The sequence below is a fragment of the Peromyscus californicus genome, unplaced genomic scaffold (assembly GCF_007827085.1).
Source record: "Peromyscus californicus insignis strain IS unplaced genomic scaffold, ASM782708v3 Scaffold_10__1_contigs__length_136768540, whole genome shotgun sequence".
NCBI classification, from domain to species: domain Eukaryota; kingdom Metazoa; phylum Chordata; class Mammalia; order Rodentia; family Cricetidae; genus Peromyscus; species Peromyscus californicus.
In genome coordinates, this window is record NW_026294391.1 from 12,551,496 (window position 1) to 12,571,734 (window position 20,239).

At 49.0% G+C, this 20,239-nt stretch overlaps 1 protein-coding gene across 1 annotated transcript; it reads right to left on the minus strand.

The window, feature by feature from the left end:
* Window positions 1-112: 112 nt before the first annotated feature.
* Foxp3 (forkhead box P3) lies at window positions 113-20,130 on the minus strand. Its single transcript, XM_052750051.1, has 13 exons — window positions 16,774-20,130; window positions 8,737-16,600; window positions 7,954-8,178; window positions 7,332-7,436; window positions 7,095-7,233; window positions 6,621-6,708; window positions 6,434-6,538; window positions 5,547-5,634; window positions 5,333-5,413; window positions 2,291-2,441; window positions 1,558-1,634; window positions 1,078-1,179; window positions 113-916 (listed from the first exon to the last, which is right to left on the minus strand). Exons 3-13 carry the CDS (start codon window positions 8,155-8,157, stop codon window positions 773-775), a joined length of 1,284 nt encoding a protein of 427 aa, XP_052606011.1. The 5' UTR covers window positions 8,158-8,178; window positions 8,737-16,600; window positions 16,774-20,130; the 3' UTR covers window positions 113-772.
* Window positions 20,131-20,239: the final 109 nt, after the last annotated feature.

Here is a 20,239-nt window from a genome sequence, read left to right on the forward strand (position 1 = left end):
GGATTGGGGCTTGGGGTCGGGGACTGGGGTCAGTGGCAAGTGAGACATGGGGTACATTGTGGTGAGTCAGTGTGTATTCATGGAGCTCAGGAGAGACAGTGGAGGGGGCTACATGTGTGTGCGTGTGTGAGTTCTGACAAATTGTCTGACTGTTGATTATTTGGGGGCATTGCATGAGGCTGTGTATGACCAGTTATGCCTGTGTGGTTTTCTGGGATGGAATCTGGAAGGTTCCAGTGCTGCTGTTGGGCAAGGGTCTGCATCTACACCTATATGTGATGGTGCCCATGGTTCCAGATGTTGTGCGTGAGTGCTTTGGGGTAGGAGTCAATAGGACTGCAGTCGTGTGAGACTGCAGGACCATGCAACTTTGAGGGCAGAAGAATGTACCAAGGCAGGCTCTTTGTCTTTTAGGGTTTGGGTTGAGTCCAGGGGACAGGATTATGACTGTGTGTGTCTGTGTCATTTCCCTGCTTGGGAGTGGCCAAGGCAGGCTGTATGTATAGCTGGGTATGAGGGCTGTTTGGCTGGAAAGCCCATCTTGGGAATGGGTTGGGGATAGGGGCTGGGCTGGGATTGGTGTCCCTCAGCCTTACGGCAGAAGATACAATCCAGGAGGGCAGCTAGACAGGGAGCAGAGGCCCTGACAGGCAAGACGGCGGAAACATCATTGCCTGGTCTCTGTAGATATGTCCGGGACTTGCCTCCTTGCCTCCATAGCCTCAGTTGCGTGTTTTGGCCCCTGTCCATCTTTCTTGTCTTGGTTTTGAGATCAAGGGCAAGGGTTGGAGCACTTGCTGGGGCGTTGGCTCCTCTTCTTGCGAAACTCAAACTCATCTACGGTCCACACCGCTCCCTTCTCACTCTCCACTCGCACAAAGCACTTGTGCAAGCTCAGGTTGTGGCGGATGGCATTCTGTGCAAGGAAGACCAGGCCCCCCGGGCAGGGATGGGGTAGACAGTCATCCAGTGAGTTCAGCAGACCTCAGCACTGACCTGCCCCTTTCCCACATGTTTAGCCCAAGGTTAACCACCCTTGGAGCCATCCCAGCCCCCGCTGTGTACAGAGGCGCTCACCTTCCAGGTGGCCGGGTGGTTTCTGAAGTAGGCAAACATGCGTGTGAACCAGTGGTAGATTTCATTGAGTGTTCTCTGCTTCTCTGGAGCTTCCAGGATGGCCTGGAAGGTGGAGTCGGGTGGAGTGAGCATGCTCCCTCAGAATTGTGCCTGAGGGAGGAGCCTACTCTAGGCTCTCTGCCTGGGATAGGTGTGTAGTTGTGGGTCAAGGGAGGGGAAGGAGAGAATGGGGTGAGGCATGGGGGCAAGGATGAAGTTAGTCGTGGGGTGGGCAATGGAAAGGGTAGTTTTTAGTGTCACGGTTTGGCTGGCACTGCCCTGGCTTGTAGTAGTTTTCGGTCCAGGGACAGCTGTGGGGTGAAGCTCCTCAGAGCTGAGGTTTGTTAATGCAGGATTCCACTCTCGGTGCAGAGGGACGCAGCAGGGTGGGAGGCAAGCACCCCCGACCCCCAGCTGCCAGGCCTAGGCTGCCCCGCTTACCCATCGGATGAGGGTGGCATAGGTGAAAGGGGGTCTCATGTTGTGGAACTTGAAATAGTCCATGTTGTGGAAGAACTCTGCAGAGGGTTGGGATAGATCAGGCCCCATGACCTCCTCACACCCTACCCCACCTTTGTCTCCACTGTGAGGCCAAGGCCTGAAATCCTCCGTTAGCACCAAGGGTGGAGGGTGGGTCTGTGATCACACACAGGTACTGTTTACTGAGTCCCCACCATCAGCTAACTCTTCCTTGCACCGCTCTTCCCAAAATAGCTCTCCCCCGATTAAAAAGAAATCGGGTAACGTGCACCAAAGGCATGTAAGCAGTTCAAGTGACGTAGCCAGTATGACACCAAAGAGTTGTGTTTCCTGGTAAATCCACAGTCTAGGCCTGGCAGGTGGGAGTGGATTGGTGAGCTTGGAAGAATCCACCTGATTCCCCTTGAGGTAGGAAGAAGGGAGGGTTCTTTGGAATTGCTTGGCTAGGTCCCTCTCTCATGACCAAATGAAACAGCTGATGCCAGGTGGGTGAGGCATGGCTCCAATCCCCAAAAGACACGGGCCCGGAGCTATGGCTTTGTAACCATTGGAGGCTTCTAGGCCTAATAAACTCAGGTGCAGTTTCCTCCCAGCTGCTGTTGGGGGTGAGGGGAATGGGAACTCCTTTGTACCTCCTGGCACCAATTGGTATGAGGAGCGTGGGGTCATCAGATGGGGTGCAGACTCCACTGACCTGGAAAGGTGCCATTTCCATGGCTTCCCCAGAGGTGCCTCCGCACGGCAAACAGGCTGTCCGAAGCCTCCCGGGGAGCAGACCAGGCTGGGAGAACACTGCCCTGTGTGCTCGAAGCTACAATGCAGCAAGAGCTCTTGTCCATTGAGGCCTGGGCGGATTTAGGAGAGAACGGTGATTGAGAGGCTTAAGCTTTTCATTTCGTTTTATCTTTTCCAAAATGATTTTGTATTTTTATTACTAATTAAATTTGTTTCTGGACAATTTTGCACATGTATGCAATACGTACAGACCACTTTCACCCTACTTCCTCCCTCTACTGCTTACCCGCTTCCTCCTCACAAATCTCTCTTTCTCATATTCATGTCTATTTATTTTGTTTAAAAAATATTGTCATTATTTTTATTATTATTACTATTAGAGATGGGGTCTTACTGTGTAGCCCTGGCTGGCCTGGAACTTACAGAAACTTACCTGCTCCTGCATCCTGAGTGTGCCACCATGCCTTGTCTATTCATTTTATTTTTGTCTTACTTAATTATTTTTCTGAGATAGTCTCACTATATAAATCTGGCTGGCCTGTACTGCCCATCTCCTAGCTCTACCTCTGGAGTTCTGTGTCACCACGTGTGGCTTCTATTTTTATTTTATATTTTTTTTTTTAGACAGGGTTTCTCTGTGTAGTCCTGGCTGTCCTGGAGCTCACTCTGTAGACCAGGCTGGCTTCAAACTCACAGCGATCCACCTGCCTCTTCCTGCCAAGTTCTGGGATTAAAGGCATGCGCCACCACACCGGCTTTCCATTTTACTTTTAAAAATGTTTGCTTGTTTATTTATTTACTTATGCAGGGCCTCACATTGTAATACAGGCTAGTCTGCAATTTACTATGTAGCACAGGATGGCCTCAAACTTGGGGCGCGCGCTTGCTGTATCAACCTCCTAAGTGCTGAGATTACTGCCTAACCACCACTCAGTTTCCATTTTATTTTTACTTAAAAAATGTTTTTCTGAGGCAGGATCTCATGTAGCCCATGCTGGCCCTCTAGCTTGCTATGTATCATAGGATGACCTTGACACTCCTGATCCTCTTGCCTCCACCTCTGGAGTGCTGGCATTATAGGTGCGAGTCATTATACCCAGCTTCCATTCTATTTTGATTGTAAATGAACAAAAGGATTTTGTGTGTATGGGCATTTTGCCTGCATGCATGTCTGTGCACCACATATGTGCCTGGTGCCTGTGGAGGCCAGAGAAGTGCACTGGATCCACTGGAACTGGAGTTAGAGACAGTTGTGAGCTTCCCTGTGGGTGCTGGGAAACTCCGGTCCCCTGGAAGAACAGCAGGTTCTCCTAATCCCTGATCCATCTCTCTAGTCCTCCAACCCCACTTTATTTTAAAATTTGCATTTACTTATTTGGTTATATTTATATCTCACTTGTGTTTATGTATGATGTTTATACACATACATGTTGGTATGTATGTAAGTGCTGGTGCATGTGTAGAGATCGGAGGGCAATCTTGGGTGTTAGTCCTAACCTTTCACCTTGTTTGAGACAGGATCTCTTGTATGCCTCTGCTTATGCCAGGCTAGCCGGCCTATGAGCTTTGAGTTTGGGGGATTCTGGTTTTTTCAGACAGAGTTTCCCTATGTAGGCCAGTCTGGCCTGAATTTGTAGGGATCTAACTGCCTCTGTCTCCTGGGTGCTGGGATTAAAGGCCTGTGCTACCATGCACAGCATTTTGGGTAATTCTGTCTCTACCTAAGTGCGCTGGGATTACAGACTTGTATACTCTGCATCTGGTGTGGGTGCTGGGATCCAAACTCAGATCCTTTTACTTGTATGGCAAGCACTCTTCCTATTGAACATCCTCCCCAGCTCCTGTTTATTTGGGTTTTTTGTTTTGTTTTTCAATCCAAGGTTTCTATGTAACAGCCCTGGCTGTCCTGGAACTCACTCTGTAGACTAGGCTGGCCTCACACTCACAGAGATCCACCTGCCTCTGCCTCCCGAGTGCTGGGATTAAAGTTAAAGGTGTGCGCCATCACCATCTGGCTATTTGTATTTTTTTTAACTTTTATTCTCCTCTTATACATTACATCCCACCCATAGTTCCCCTCCCTCCACTCCTCCCAGTTCCCCCCTCCACATCCACTCTCCCCCAGATCAACTCCTCCTCCTGTTTCTGATAAAATAAGACTGGGCACAAACCCTCATATCATGGCTGGACGTGGCAACTCAGTATTTTTTTTTTTTTTTTTTTTAGAGACAAGGTCTTCTGTGTTGGTCAGGATGGTTTTGAACTCAAGGGGTCAAGTGATCCTCCTTCAAGTAGCTAGAACTACAGGTGCATAGTGTGTGTCTAGTGAGGTCAGTGCTTTTGAGAAGGGCACCACCCTCTTGCCAATTGCCGGCTGTGGCTGAACTCCACCAAGTAGCTGTGGAGCATCTTGATTAGATACAGGAGTGAGCATGCTATGAAGCCATAGATACTGAGGCTGGGGGTGAGCAGGGGCTGAATTGGGATCCGTTAGCATCCAACTGTGAATTTGAGAGAATCAACTAAGTCTTCCTGACCTCAGTTGTCTTCATTTGGTCATTAGGATGACAGTGGTAGCTACCCCAGTTGTATGAGTAAGTATGAGACTTAAGTAAGTTCACATGAGCGAAGTGCCTGGGACTGGGTGTGTGAAATGTACGGTCACATAGGACCCCACAGTGTTCAGGGTTCTGAGGTTGTTATCTTGAAATTTGAATATAGGGCCCTCCGTTTTCTTTTTGCAGTGCTCCCTCTGAGTCCGCCACTGGTGCATTGGGGTTACTGTCTGCCTTCTGTATGTGGCTATTTACTATTGCTTTGAAAAAGCAGACTCTTGATGTTTGGGGGTCACAAGGTCAGAGGGTGTGTATGCATATTAAAGAGGTGGGAATGGCCTGTACAGGCCAGGGCTTGTATGTGAGAAGAGGTCACTTGGCCCTTAAGGGCTTCTCTCTTGCCCCTAGACGTTAAAGTCTTCTGCCTCTGGACTTGGGGTACTCACCATAGCCGGAGCCTTTGACAGTGCTATCTTCCCGGCCAGGTGGGCCTGCATAGCACCCAGCTTCTCCTTTTCCAGCTCCAGCTGTGGGGATGTACACCAAAGTGAGCTCTCCGCCTGGTCTTTCTTAGCCACACCTTTGACTGCACTAAGGTCTTCCCTTGGAGGCTGCCCCCCCCATCCTTCTTTGCCCTCAGCCACCCCCTGCAGGCATTACCTGCTGTTCCAGAGACTGCACCACTTCTCTCTGCAGGAGGCACTGCGCTTTGCCCTTCTCATCCAGGAGGTGATCTGCTTGGCAATGCCTGAGCAAGGAGAAGAGTCCATGTAGCTGACCGTGCTGGCTCAGGCCTCCTGGCTTGGTGTTCCATTTAGGGACAGCCAAGACCCTTTGGGAGATTTCTCCTTAGAGTCAGTTTCTCTACACACAACCAGAGCCCCGTCTCTCTCCCCCATCTGGACTGCCGTAAACACACACTCTTCAGCAATTACTGGCTTCCAGGCCTGAGCTATTAGAAAGGTGGCAAGAGGGAGAACGGAACCTCAGGTGGTGGGCACAGCCTATGCAAAGGCCTGGCCGTGCAGGGCGTGTATCGTTGCCAAGAGTTAGGTGTGATTAGTGAAATACAGAAGGGGAAGGGAGCAGATAGGAAGCCGAGGGGAAAGAGCGAGCGACAGGCATCTAGAGGAGCAGAAACTCGAGGCTCAGTAATGTGTGTTGTGTGGGGGGAAAGCCGGGGGGAAAAAGCAGTTGGGCGTGTGGGTTCTGGAGCCTGGCTGCCTGGGTTCATGGCCAACAGTCAGCACACCTGTGTGCGCTTGATTGAGACTTAATTCTGTTTGGGCCTTAGTTCCTTTGTGTATACAACGGAACTAAGATAACTCTCAGCATATACCTTCATTATTATGTTTCATCATAGAAGTGAGACAACCTGGGCCCAGAGAAGCCCAGCAACTTGCCCACGATCACAGACCAGGGAGGGATGAAGTCTCAGCCTTTACTACTTTCTTCTTATCATCCATCAAAAGGATTCTGAGTTGAGATATGCAGTCCAGACCTCTGCTCAGACACCAGAACCCCATGGGTAGAGTCAGGATACTCACTTAAGAAACTCTTCTGGCTCCTCGAAGACCTTCTCACAACCAGGCCACTTGCAGACTCCATTTGCCAGCAGTGGGTAGGATCCTTGCGGGGCAGCCAAAAGGTTGCTAGGTTGGGGGTGAGAGAATCCAGGATATGAGCAGAGGGGTGGGCAGAGAGAATGGGGTCTTCCCAACACTGGCAACTTACTTATCTTTCCTGGGTGTCCCTGAGCGTGGGAAGGTGCAGAGTAGAGCCGGCTCCCTGGACACCCATTCCAGACTGGCTACGTTGATCCCTGTGGGTAGAGACCGTGTACTTCTGGAGCTGCAAGCCAGGCTCTGCAGCTTGTTCCAGAAGGCTTCTATGTTCCCTGAATCTTGAAGATTCTGACTCATAGGACACTGCTGTTCCCACAGAGCAGGGCTTCTGACAGGGCAGCCTAAAGATGCCCACTGATAAGTAATGACACTTTGACTAATGGCAGCGATTTATGGTTTTTGACATTCTGTGTCTTCAAGGTTCTAAGCCTGAGGGTTTTTGGAAGTTGGAGTTTTCATGACTCTTAAGACCCCTCTAGACCTCCATAGGGCTGCAACTCAGACAAGTTTACATTGTGTATGTTCGAAGATCTGAGGACTTGAAGATTCTGTGAAGCCATAGGGAGAAAGCTGAGGTCTTTACCAGGTGGCAGGCCAGGCCGGGCCTTGAGGGAGAAGACCCCAGTGGCAGCAGAAGGTGGTGGGAGGCTGATCATGGCCGGGTTGTCCAGTGGGCGCACTTGTAGCACAGGGGTCTGGGCATGGGCATCCACAGTGGAGAGCTGAGGAACAGACGTGGGCCATGGCTCAGCCTGGCTCGGGCTTCTGCCTCATGGTTGTCCTGTTTGCTCCCTCTTCCCAGCCTGTTCAGATTCCATACCTGATGCATGAAGTGTGGTCTGTCCTGGAGAAGTGCCTGCAGGTGGGGTGAAGGGCCTAGTCGGGCCCCAGAGGGGGCCACCATGACCAGGGGTACTGTAGGCAGCTGGAAGGAGAGGCAGACGCCATGAGATGCTAGCCTCATCGTCACAGTTCTGTGTCTCATTCGTCAGCTTTTCTCTAAAGTTCCACGTGGTAGGAACTATTAACATAGCCAGTTCACACGTGGACTCTGAGGCTCATGGAGACACGACTCACCAATATCAAACAGTTACAAGTGGTAGAGTTGGCCCCAACGCTGTCACCTTACCTTTCTGGGCTCCAGCCATCTCCTCTTGTCACAGTGAGATGAAGACACATGGCTATGCCCAAGGGATCATAGTAAGATCTCCTTTTGGGACAAGGATTAGGAGGGTGGGGGAAGCCTCGAATCTCTGAGGCCTGGAGAGTGGGGATTTTCTTGGCCCTGCAACATCTGCATAAGTCATAGACTTGCCTGGGACCCATAAACCACTTCCTGTGCCCCAGCCAGCCCCCCTCCTGCCACATGCCACAGTAAAGGTCGGCACCTATAGGCCCAGGTACCCCACCCTGCTTGCCCCATTCTGGGCCCCGGGCCTCACCTGCAGCTGTGATGGTGGCAGGGGGTTCAAGGAAGAAGTGTGAGCCCCACCTCGCAGGTCCCGGCCTTGGAAGGTTCCCCCAGGACCCCTGGTCCCTAGGAGCTCTGAGGCCTTGGGTGCAGTCTTCCAGCTTGGCAAGACTCCTGGGGATGGACCAAGGGCCAAGGAAGGGGCTACGGGCTTGGCTGGCCTGGGGTTGGGCATTGGGTTCTTGTCAGAGGCAGGCTGCAGGGACAACAGTGGAATGGAGTCACGTGCGTTCCAGGGGTGGTGTAAGATGGTCATCCAATTGAACCATACAGATAGCCTCTGGTCAGAGCAGATGTTGGCTAGGGCATGCCCCAAAGGGCCCCATAACTATACCCCAGCCCTTGTCTGTCTTACACACATACACCCTACCCTGATACGTGTGTGTGTGTGTGTGTGTGTGTGTGTGTGTGTGTGTGTGTGTGTAAGATATATATATATATCCCCCACATGTACATGTCCAGCACCTGACTTGTCTGCATGCACCACACAGCCCTGTTGTGAATGTGGGGCAATGGGGAGTTGGTTGGTGGGGCCTCAGCCTTCTGGTACTCCCTGCATTCTGTACAGGCTGCAATCTTTGCTGATTCTGCTGGGGCTCGTCTTAGACTCTCTTCTCATTATTTTATTCCAGTGACTTGGGTATGAGCTCAAAGATTCAGCTGGATGCTCTGCGAGGGAAGGTTCCAGGGAACTAGTACTACTAGTGAGAAGTCTACAGCAATAGTTTAGGCAAGTGATGCTGCTGCTACTAACCTGGATAACGCAGAGGAGCTGGGAAGAAATGGCTGGATACTAAGTCTCCTTTGAAGACAGAGTCGGGCAAAGTTGCTGGAAGCTTGGATGTAGGAGATGAGAGAAAGGGTCAAGATGACTTCTGGGGTTGGGCATAAGCAGCTGTGACAAAGTGGGCACTACCAGAGATGGAGGATGGAGGAGCGAGTTTGCAGTGATAGCAGTCAGCTGTGGCTAGACGCAAAGGTAAGCATTAGATGCCTGGATAGACATGCGGGCAGGGAACTGGATTCAAGACTGCAGAGCTCAGGGCCACGGTGGGGGTTAGTCTTCTCTGGGCTTCTGTCTTGCATGGAGTTAGCATGGCAGGTGCCAGAAAAAAAAAGAGAGATAGGATTTCTTGATCTAGGGCCTTTGGGTGCCCCCCAAATTAGCCTCACCCCTACTTGCCCCAATCTATGTTCCTCAAGGTTGGAATTCCTACATCATATCCTCTTCCCCTAGCCATACCTCAGTCTTTGGTGTTCCTCCTCAAAGCCCTGTATGGTGACCTAGGCCTCTCTGCTGAGCCCCAGTATCTTACAGCCCCTCAGAGGCATGGCTTTTTTTTTCTTTCAGGATCTTACAGTTCTAGTCAGAGAGGCAACCAGATCTTGAAGTGACTATATAATTCTACCCCCCTTTTAAATTAAAGGGGTGCCCAGGTTCATAATTCTATAGTCTTTCTATAGCCTTTTCAGACAGGGTCTCATTTAGCCTGGGCTGACCTGGAACTCCTTACATAGCTGTGTTGTTCTTGAACTGTTAGCCTCTGCTTTCTGAGTGCTGGGATTACAAGGCACCATTCCAGACTGATGTCTCCACATCTTTCTCTAGGAAGTCTGTATCCGTGTCTACAGTTCAGAAACTCCCTGCTCTGTATATGTGTGCGTGTGTGTATGTCATTCTCTAGTCTACTATACTACCTGGGTTGGGCAGATGGCTTCTGAAAACAGCCAGGGGAGCACAGAAGTGTTCTGGAAGGCAATTTCTTCTTTGCTATCATATCATGGAGATGACAGAACTGTGGTCCTGAGAGAGACTGGTGTGAGTTTAATACCTAGGTATTAAAACTGTAGTGTCTCAGGGGTTAAGCCATTAGCGTGAGAACCAGGGGTCTGGGTCTGTGGAGGCTGAGAACACGGGCTTCATAGAATAGTGATGAGATGAGGAGGTGAAAGACTGAATGAAGGCAGGCAGCCATGAGGTGATGCTTCTCCCAGGCACAGGGCAGCAAAGAAAACAATCAGAAACTAGGAGAAGGCCAGGAAGAGATTATAAAAGGAGCCAGTCCTGCTGACATCTTGATCTTGGTCTTCTAGCCTCCAGAACTGTGACACAATAAACTATGCTGTATAAGTCACCCAGTTTGTGATACTTCATTACAGCAGTCCAAGCAAATATGTATCAAGTTCGGTGAGTAGAATTTTCCACCATAATGGCTTAGCCCTCATGGGCGGACCATGGTCACTTTTGAAGCAGTCTAGATATTTGGCCAGAACTTATAAGAAATCTCCCTAAATACATCTGGAACTGGTGTGACTCTGGGAAGCATTAGTACATTCTCAGAAAGGGGACCCAAATTGGAGATGGTCTGTCTAGTGGTAGTAGGGACCTAGAGGGCTGGGCTGGCCAGCCAGCTTCCTGCACTGTCTGTTGGGGCGTCCCTTTTTGACTGTTTCTCAGAAGCTGTATGGAGGTTGTTTCTGGGACATAGAATATGTTTTCCTATCGGGGTCTACATCTGGGCCCTGTTGTCACAACCCCAACTTGGCCAGATTTTTCTGCCATTGACGTCATGGCGGCCGGATGCACCGGGCTTCATCGGCAACAGAGGAAGAGAAGGGGGCAGACAACCCACCCCACAGGTTTCGTTCCGAGAACTGCCTGGTCCATCCCATAGCCGGATAGGCCCAGGTAGGGTGATGTGGGTGCTAGCGGATGTGGTAGGTGACGTCCATCTGGCCACCATGCAAACCCCAAGTTCTGTAGATCCTGTATTTCTTGGATGTCAGAGAGGCCCAAGGTTGGACGCTTGGTGAGTGTTAGGCAGGCCTCATGGATATTGAGACCCGTTGGGTCTTCAAATGGTATAGTAGCTGAAACTTAGAACTGTAGGGTCTCATTTCTTAGAGCCAATGGATTTCAGGATCTCAGGAATACAAGCTTTGTAGGGTGCATGGATTCACCTTCTCACTGTGTGGATCACTGTCCCAGAGTCCAAAAAAATGGGAACCACCTAAAGGCTAGGAAGCCCAAAACTCTATAAGGCCTCTTGCTGGGCCTGGAATGTCAGCAAGTTCTCCTCAGCTTCCTCCCCGAGCTCCCTAAAGGCAGAGAATTGGAAGGACCCTCTTCTGCCCTGATCTGTAGGACAGGCTTTGCCCTCCTTCCTAATTTGGGACAGTAACAGGGGCCATCTGCCAAAGTTAGTACATATAAAATGCTGAGCAAAATGTCTCACTGATAAATGGACACTTACATATGGCTCCAGCCCCCCTATCCTGGGACAGCATTCCCCAAATCATAACGTTCTGCCAGAGATAGGGGCAAGAGGAAGACATTTGGCCTGGGACTCATGGAAAGAGTACACCACCAGGCTCTTTGGAAAGACCTCAGAATAGTGATCTCCAGGAATCCAGCACCAACTCTGAGGACACATTCTTACTGATATCCCTCCATCATTACTATTCTCTGGTCAGCTTCTGACTCATGGGGTCCAGGGTCTTACATAGGCCAGAGTTTCTGAGGCTTGGCCTCAGTCCATGATTATGGACCATGTTGCTGAAATCTGGATCCAATTTTTGAGAAGGCAGAAAGGGGGACTGACATCTCAGGTCTCCTGGGTACTGTGGGGTAAACTGAGGCCACAATGGGGGATGGTCAGAGGCAAGGTCCCACTGAGAATTCTGAGATCTGATCTTGGGTTTAACTGACACAACATCTCTGTGAGGCCTGGAAAGAGTATGGGATGGAGGAAGGCCAGGGTCTTTCTGTCCTGTCATCCATCCATCCATCCACCCACCCATTCATCCATCCATCCATCCATCCATCCATCCATCCATCCATCATGTGTGTTAGTGTGTGCCCATATGTGTATGAATAAAGATATGGGGAAACAGACATGGAAGAAGAGATACAGGTGGAGAGAGAGAGAGAGATATAGAGTGAGGAACATGAGATGGAACAGAACTAGATCACAGAGACGTGAGAGCTATTTAGAGAAACAGTGACAGAGAAATAATGAGAAAAAGAGTGAAAGAAACAGAGAGATAGAGAGAGGATTGACTCAAATAATCACTGGCCTCTGGCTGGAGGACTAATGCCGCCAGGTGCCAGAAACACCCATGGCTGGTATTGAATTGTTTTGCAAAGCAACATCAGAAAAGCAGTATTGGTCTTGTACAAGGACAACTACTAAGGACCAGAGCAGAGTAGAAAGCTTTGGCCATAGACTTATGCATAGAGAGAATGGGATTTGTGATGAATGCAATGTTTCAACATGAGGAATCGTGCAGGCTAGATTAACAAATGCTTCTGAGACAGGAGAAAGTCAAGTGACTGGGTAGAGTGATCAGTCCACTTTCCTACCAGTACCTCTCGGCCCACTTGAAATGTCTCCAGCATCACAGGCTCTAGAATAATTTCCAGATTCCCCAAAGACATACATTTTAATGCCTGTCATTGTGTGTTCAGCCTTGTGCTAAGCACCTAGCATGATTAATAGATCCAATCCCCAGAAAGAGCCTTTGAGGTAGGTGCTAGTATAACCATCACAGTACATACGAGGAAAGGGAGGGACAGAGAGGTTGGGTGATGGTTAAAATTCACATAGATGACTTGAGGTAAGGCTAGGTTGTTCCAGACAGTCTGGCTCCAGTACCCACACTTTTGACCTCTGTAGTAAATGGAAAAAATGAAGCCATAAAGGAGACTGGAAGCCAATATGGGGTGAACAATCATCTCATTTTCAAGTGGCAAAATACTTTTAAAGCACAAAGCCATAGACAGAAGCCACATGAGAAAAGAGTAGTCTGAATACCTAAAACACATGTGTATTACAAAGCACAATAAGTCAAAAAAAAAAAAAAAAGCAAATGACAGTCAGGTATAGTGACGTGTGCTTTTAATCCCAGCACTCGTGAGACAGAGGCAGATGGCTGGGTCTCTGTGAATGTGAGGTCAGCCTGGTCTACACAGTGAGTTCTCTAGGCCAGCCAGGGCTATACAGTGAGACCCTGTCTCAAAACAAAAACAATAGAAAAGCACACAAATGGAGCTGGAGAGATGGCTCACTGGTTAAGAGCACTGGTTGCTTTTCCCGAGGAGGTGGCTTCAATTCCCAGCATCCATGTGGCAACACACAAACATCTGTCACTCTAGTCCCATGGGATCCCACACCCTCTTCTGGCCTCTGTGGGCACCAGGCACGCATATGGTGCACATGCAGGCAAACATGCATACCCATAAAATAAGTAAATAAATAAAATTGAAACACACATATTCACAAATGATGAACTTGGGGCAAATGTTTGCTATATACATATAGCCAATAGAAAGTTATTATCCTTTCCAAATTAAAATCTGTAGAAAAAAATCTTGAGTACTCTGTTAGGAGTAAGAACATGATCATACAACTCTTGTTCACAAAGCACAAATGGCCAGTAGTCATTAAAAGTCACCAAAGAATGCAAAATTTGACAACATAACTTCTTCTTATGATGGATTAAAAATGTATACCCACCTAAGATTCTAAGATTAGCTTGAATAGAAACAACATAAAACAAGACAGCATTTTGGAAAAGCAATTTGTAGAGAGAACAAAATACAAAACAAAAAAAAAAACAACCCTTAAAACAAATACTCCTTCTTCCCAGCTACTCCATTTTCAGGGTCCAAGAAGTCAGTCATGGATTTTTGAAATTAGAAGAAACCTGAATATCCAACCATCAGCACTTAATTCAGGCAATTCAGAGTGTGATGTGAGGACAGTCATGGCAGACATGAAAGATCACGTGTTCATTTTTTTAGTATGCTACAAAAATGGTGTTGATTGAATAAAGCAGGAACAAACCCCAAATACAGCGTGATTCTAATTTGTTTAAAAATACTAACAGCTAACAGTGAGAACTTACCATATCTGGATACAGTGCCACAGGACTAAGCCTGAAGAGACTAGCTCACCCTAGTCCTCAACTGCCTGTTCTCCATGGACATGAACTCTGGTCACACTCACACAGTCCTTTGCTAAACCATGGTTGACCACGCTGTGAAGTGCCTTTCTAGAGCGTGTCCTCTTATGTGACACAGCAGAAGTTCAATTAAATGCTAAGACTGACCTGCTGCTCACAACCCTCTTCCCCCGAGGACCAACAAAACTGATAGCCATTTTTGGAAAACGGAGTTCTCCAGTCCTTATTAGCAAGTGCCAGCGGTGGTCCAATCTCTGTGCTGGATACTGGGAGGAGAAGCAGGTGGAGGAAGGTGAGCCCAGAGAGTAGGAGAGGTGAAGGAAAGCAATGGGACACAGGTGGTCAGGATGGAAGAGACAGAGAGGAATCTCGTCAGGGCCTCGGAAAGACATGGACAGCGAGTGGCCATTCACGGGAGAAAGACAGAGACAGACAAAGAAACAGAGTGAGACAGGAAAAGAAGTGGGGGGCATCAAGAGGAAAGAAATGAGATGCAGTTCAAGTGCCCAGTTCCAGCCAAAGCTCTGGCATTCATCGAGACTAGCATTTAAAAAACCTTGTCCATCTGTGTATCAAACCGTCCATTTTCTTCTTTTTGTCCCCGTCTAAGGACTGGCTGCTCCACCTATCTGGTACTTAGGATAAATGGTATTAGTTTCAAAAGTCCTTACCTGGAGTTGACAGTGGCTGGGGGTTTCCAGCTGGATTGGAGGGCTCCTGACCCCCCCAACTGCTATCTTCCTGACACTTTCTCCAGCAGAGCTGTGTCTGGTTGGGGAGAGCAGGGACACTCACCTTGGTGAAGTGGACTGACAGAGAAGGATCAGCCTGGCTTGTGGGAAACTGCCACATTATCAAAAACAACTTTGCTTTTATACCGAGAAGAAAAACCACGGCGTGGAAGCCGCAGACCTCTCTCTTCTAATAATCCAATTTTTTTTGATGAGTGTGTGTGTGCTGATAATCACAGGGTGGGGGGGTTCTCATAGTTTTTTTTTCTCTCTCTCGCTTTGTTTATTCTTTTCTTATGAGACTTAAACGGAAATTTTGAAATTTTGGGTTTTTTCTTTGCCCTTTACAAGTCATCTGAAAATATGATTTCTTCCCCTCACCACAGAGGTAAAAGGTATCAATGAGATAACAGGGCTCATGAGAAACCACAATTTCTTAAACAAAAGTGTGTAGAGTCAGAAAAAAAAAATAAGGGAAGATAAATCACAAAGGCATCCCAAGGCAGGTAGAGACGCGGTTCTGTGCATGGGAGGATGTTTGAGTACTCCTGGCTTGAACAGGAGAAAGGATCTGAAGCCCAACATCTGGATGGGAAACAGCAAAGAAAGAGATGGAATAGTGCTTGGTTTCCAGAGGCTGCATCCTGCTTCAGGCCTCGGTTTCTCCTTAGGTAGAATCAATATGATCACCACCATTCCTGTTGCCAGAAGGTGGGAGATCTGGACACCTCTGTAACCTTTCTTTCCATAGAAGGCAAGAGCTATGTAATGCAGTTCATGGAGAAAGAAAGTGGGGTGTACTCCTACCACAAATTCATAGAATCAACCAGTCTCAGAATCACTGGCTCCTAGAATCTGCTGCGAGTCTCTGCGTGAAGAGGAAAGAATCTCCACGTGCTGTTTATGCTTCAGCGCTCTGACCCAGCCGTCACCCACCTGCGAACGGCCCTAACGGCCCCATACTAATGCATCGAACATCACAACCAAGGGCTAGGGTAAGAAAGGCTCGGCATGCAGCTCAGTGGCAGAGGGCTTGCTTAACATGCACAAGACTCCTGGTTCCATCCTCAGTACCACCAAAACAAGATTAAGGGAAAAAAAGTCATACACGAGGCAGCCCAGGGTTCCCATCCTGTCAGGAACAATATAACTATAACCTGATGATTCTGACACCCCCCACCCCTCACCAGCCTTTGTGACATTCTGCTATGAAAAGCCCCAGTTTCACCCAGCATCCTAACACACACCAGTAATCACAGCACTCAGGAGGCTGAGGCAGAAGGATCAAGAGTTTAAGGCTGCCTGGGGCTATATAGCCAAATTCTGTCTCAAAAACCTAAACAACAGAAGGAAAGAAAAGCTACAGTTCCCAAAGGTTTAGGATTCTAAGTCACTGCCATCATTTTGGTAGCCAACATTTATCTAGAAATTTCCGCATTCCAGCCACAGAGCTGACCATTTCTCACAAACAATTGTGTTCAATCCTCACCCTTTGAGGTCCATCTCATCATTACTGTATTGCTATTATACCGATGGGGAAAATGGAGGTGTAACTTGTCCAAGATCACAAAGATGGAAAATAGGGGTCCTTAGCACTGGGTTCTGAGTGCCCAGTTTTCCTGAAGCCCACAGTGTCGGGTTTTAATTTCTAGGATTCGATGACAGGGAAGTTCTGGGATTTGGAGACTCTTCTGGAGCTTGACGCTTGTGAGCTTTTCAAGTTTTTGTACAAGATTGGCAGTTGCATTTTCTCGCTTTGGCACAGACCTGCTCCCTCCAACCACTGCTTAACATAGACCAGCCTCTACAGATTTCTCCTGACAAGGCATGGCCAAAGCTTCCAGCTTTTGGTGCCCTGGCACCCCAGAGAGCGTAGAGTTCCAGGTATCCAACTGCAACTTCTTTGCAAGACCAGCTTCGGGCCTGATGAAGAGAAAGTAGAAGTAAGTTTTTATTCACATGATACTAGTCTAGTGGCAAATACCCAGCCCTCTACCGTTGCCCTCCTTTGCCCCCTTTTCCTTCTCCCCTATCTTCAACCTCCCCCCCCCACCCCCCGCCAAAAAAAGAGAGTGGCTTTCCTCAACTTAACTCACCTTTCTAGAAAAGACAAGAGTGGAACTGATGGCCTGGCTTTGTAAAGACAAGAGGGGAAAAAAGTGAATAGAAAAAAAAAAAAAGACCTAAAAATATCAGCCAACAACAACAACAATAAAAAAAAAAACCCTCCACCCTTCCTACCATTAGCTCAAAGCAAAACTTTCACTGGTTGGGGCTTCTAAGTTGGTGGGACATATCTAAGAGCAAACGTGGCCTGTGTGGCGGCTGGAAGCAGAGGGGGGTACAGAGGCGAAAGGGAGGTACAGAGGTGGGATGAGGTCCTCTTTCTGACTTTGGAGCTTTGCAGGGATCCTAGGAGCTTAACAGAGTGGTTGTGTGTGGGAGGGGAGAGGGGAGGGCTGAAGAACATACCTAACAGGGAGTCCTGGGCAGCTGACTGTGGGCATGCCCTCAAGTTAATGATCCCTGCTCCCTGTATACTTGGGCCCGAATAGTCCCTGTATCTTCTATGTGACCGAGACAGTTCTAGTGCCTGCCCTAGCACCCGTCTCTTTCTGGAATAGGTGCTGGCTTTCTCAGGGTTCATGGTATGATCTGCATCCTCCTTTATATCCCTGTGACCATCTGCCTGTTCCTGCCACTCTGTGGAGAAGACTGGCCAGAGAGGTGGCAGGGAACACGAATGAGGGTTAGTGACAGAGATTCCCAGGAGTCTACTTGAGTGGGGCTTCAGGTGAGGGAGGGCTAAGGTTACTGAAGCTGAAAGCCAGGATCTTTGCAGAACAAGGGCTGGAGGGGAGGTCAGGTTGTCAGAGGTCAGCATCTCTGCTCCACCTTAACTATATCTGCTCATGTAGGATTCTGGGGAAGAAGATCTGGAGGCCTGCGGGTTGAAGATGAATGGGTAGAATTGAACAGGCCAGGGAAAGTCCCCAGGGAAAGGGATCTTTGACAAAGACCTGGCGTAGGAGAGGAAGAGAGCCATGGAGAGGTCTGCAGACCTGGAGGGAAGGGCCAATGGGAATGCCCTGAGGTGAGTGTACTGGATTTGGAGAGCAGCTACAAGAAGTCTGGTGTGCCTTGAGTGCAGTGAGTGAAAGCAAGAGGAACGAGAGGTAAGGTCAAAGAGGACTCGTTAGATTATGCCTTTTACAACACCCTGGAGGGTTGGCTTTTCCTCCAAGTGCGGAGGAAGCCATTGGAGTATCGGGAGCAGAGGAGGGACATCACTGTCAGGACTTAGGAGGATACCTTAGATTGCTGAGTTTGGAATAGGGTGTAGGAACATGGGGCAGAGACCAAGCAGGAGGAGGCTACTACAGTAGCCCAGGTGACTGGCACTGGGGCTGGTCCTGTTGGGAGAGTGATAGTGCAAAGGTGGATTTGGGACTTTAAAAAATGGTGCTAGAGGTGGGGCCCATGCCCTCGCTAGGAAGTGATTTACCACTGAGCTGCAATGCACCTAACCATTCTTTTTAAAGACAAGATCACACTTGTAGCCTAGGCTGGTCTTGAATTCAGTGATCCTCCTGCCTCAGCCTCCTGAGTGCTGGGATTACAGATGTGCATCACCACATTCTGCTTGGGAAATGCTTTGGATAAATAACCTACAGGATTTGCTAAAGAATGAGACTCCAAAGCAAGACCAGGGCAGTTGATACCTAAAACGGGCAGACAGGATGAGAGTCCTGAGATTACTTGCCACCTTGAACTTTCAGATGAGAAAAAAAAAGAAAAGTTCTGCCTTGTTTAAGCCTTCAGCATTTTATTATTTTTCTGCTTCTTGTAGCTGAACATAGTCCTTTCATGACCCTGGCCACAGACTGGAGGAGCAGAGACACTGTAGGGGCCAAGGGATGGCCTTCCTGCTAGGAGTACTGTGAGGGCTAGATAAAAGCATTCCCCGAACCTGGCATATGGCAGACGGTAAGGCCTAATAAGTAAGTTAGTAAGACGGAAACGGTGATGTGTGAATGAACATGCTGGCAGTCTATTCCATTCCCTTAGAAGGTGAGGTTTCAATGGGAGAACGAAAGGAATTCACTAGAGGAAGGAAACAGATGAGACAGCACTCTGGGCAGAGGAGATGGTCCCAACAGAGATGGGGAACGAAAGTGGGGAGAGGAAGCCACTGTGGGGTGCAAAGTGTCAAAATGAGCAAGAAGGGCAGGATTAGCTGGAGTCTATTAACATGCTCAATCAACTGGTTGCATACTGTCAGGGTCAATGTGTGCTGAGTGCAAGTTAGAAAAAGCTAATCCTTCAAAAAGTTCTATTTCCTATATTGTGATTGATTTTCCCAATGGTGCCAAGTCCTGAAGAACACCAATGCTCAACTGGGAACTTTAAGGAACAATCAAGAGCGTTCTTGGCTAGTTGCACTGTTCACGCAAAGGCTGGGAGGTGTGTGTGTGTGGGGGGGGCAGGACACACCCAGTAACTGATGGCAGAGCTGTTTTGCTTTGGTCTCACACTATGGTACAGTCTAGGCTTTTAGGGGCTGTGGAAATTCGTGGGGGTCATGGGAGTCATGGAAAGTTAGGGGGAAGGTAAATCCATTCTTCAGAGGCCTAATCTCTTTATTGGCTGCCTGAATTCGGATTCTTTGCACTGAATAGCTCTGGCTCACCCTATGCACCTTCTTCCACTCTAACCTAATTATTGGCTACTTATGCTTTCCCTCACATCACCTACACCACCACCCTTGGTTCTGCTTTCCCATTTTGCCCCTAGAGTCTCTGTCCAGCTACACTTTCCAGTTTAGGCATTGGTTAATCCTATACTGGCACTGCCCTTAGAGATCTCACAGCTTTTACCCTGGCTCCCCATCTCTTTCTCGCTCCCACCTCCATTCCTCACATGCCCAAGGGCTCTTCCCCCCTTCAGTCCCGCCTCCGTGTATGCTCACACAATATCTTCCAGCCTCCTTTCAGTGTCGGTATTGGCTAGATCCACCCTGTTACCACCCCTTGAAGCCATAGTGCACTCTCACAAGACTCCCCATTGGCTCGTTGCAATCATTATCGTCATCCTGCCTCTACATCATTCGCGTGCAGTTCTCCATTGGCTGTTCTTTTTTATCTTTCTTACGTCTCACCGCCTACGCAACCTGCGGATCTCCCACTTTTTGGACCTCTGGGTTCGCTCCCCGCTGCCCCCATCGCCTGTAGTCATTCCATCTTCCCGCCGCCCACCATGCCGCTCGCGCTTAGACCTCCCCACTAAATGTCATACTTCTGCTAGCTACATCTTCGGTCCCGCATTAACCCCACTCCGGCCTTTCCATTGATTCGGTGATCATCCCGCCTCCCACACCGCCCACGCTCGGGCGTCCTCATTGGCCGCTAGCTTCTCCTGCCCGTCAGTCACTGCCTACGTCACTCCCGCGTGGCTGTCCATTGGCTGTTGGCTGTACCTGTCTTCATCTCACCGCCTACGCTCCACTGGAGCCCCACCCCCCCGCTCTGGCCTTCCCATTGGCTGCCCGCCTTTTCAGGCCCT

Bases quoted from the DNA above. Each gene is read 5' to 3' on its own strand.
- Foxp3 (XM_052750051.1), bottom strand. From the start codon at position 8,157: ATGCCCAACCCCAGGCCAGCCAAGCCCGTAGCCCCTTCCTTGGCCCTT. The intron at 2,442-5,332 runs GTGAGTACCCCA...AAATCCGCCCAG, and splicing joins TGTCAAAGGCTCCGGCTATG to GCCTCAATGGACAAGAGCTC. The intron at 1,180-1,557 runs GTAAGCGGGGCA...TCCACCTTCCAG, and splicing joins ATGCCACCCTCATCCGATGG to GCCATCCTGGAAGCTCCAGA.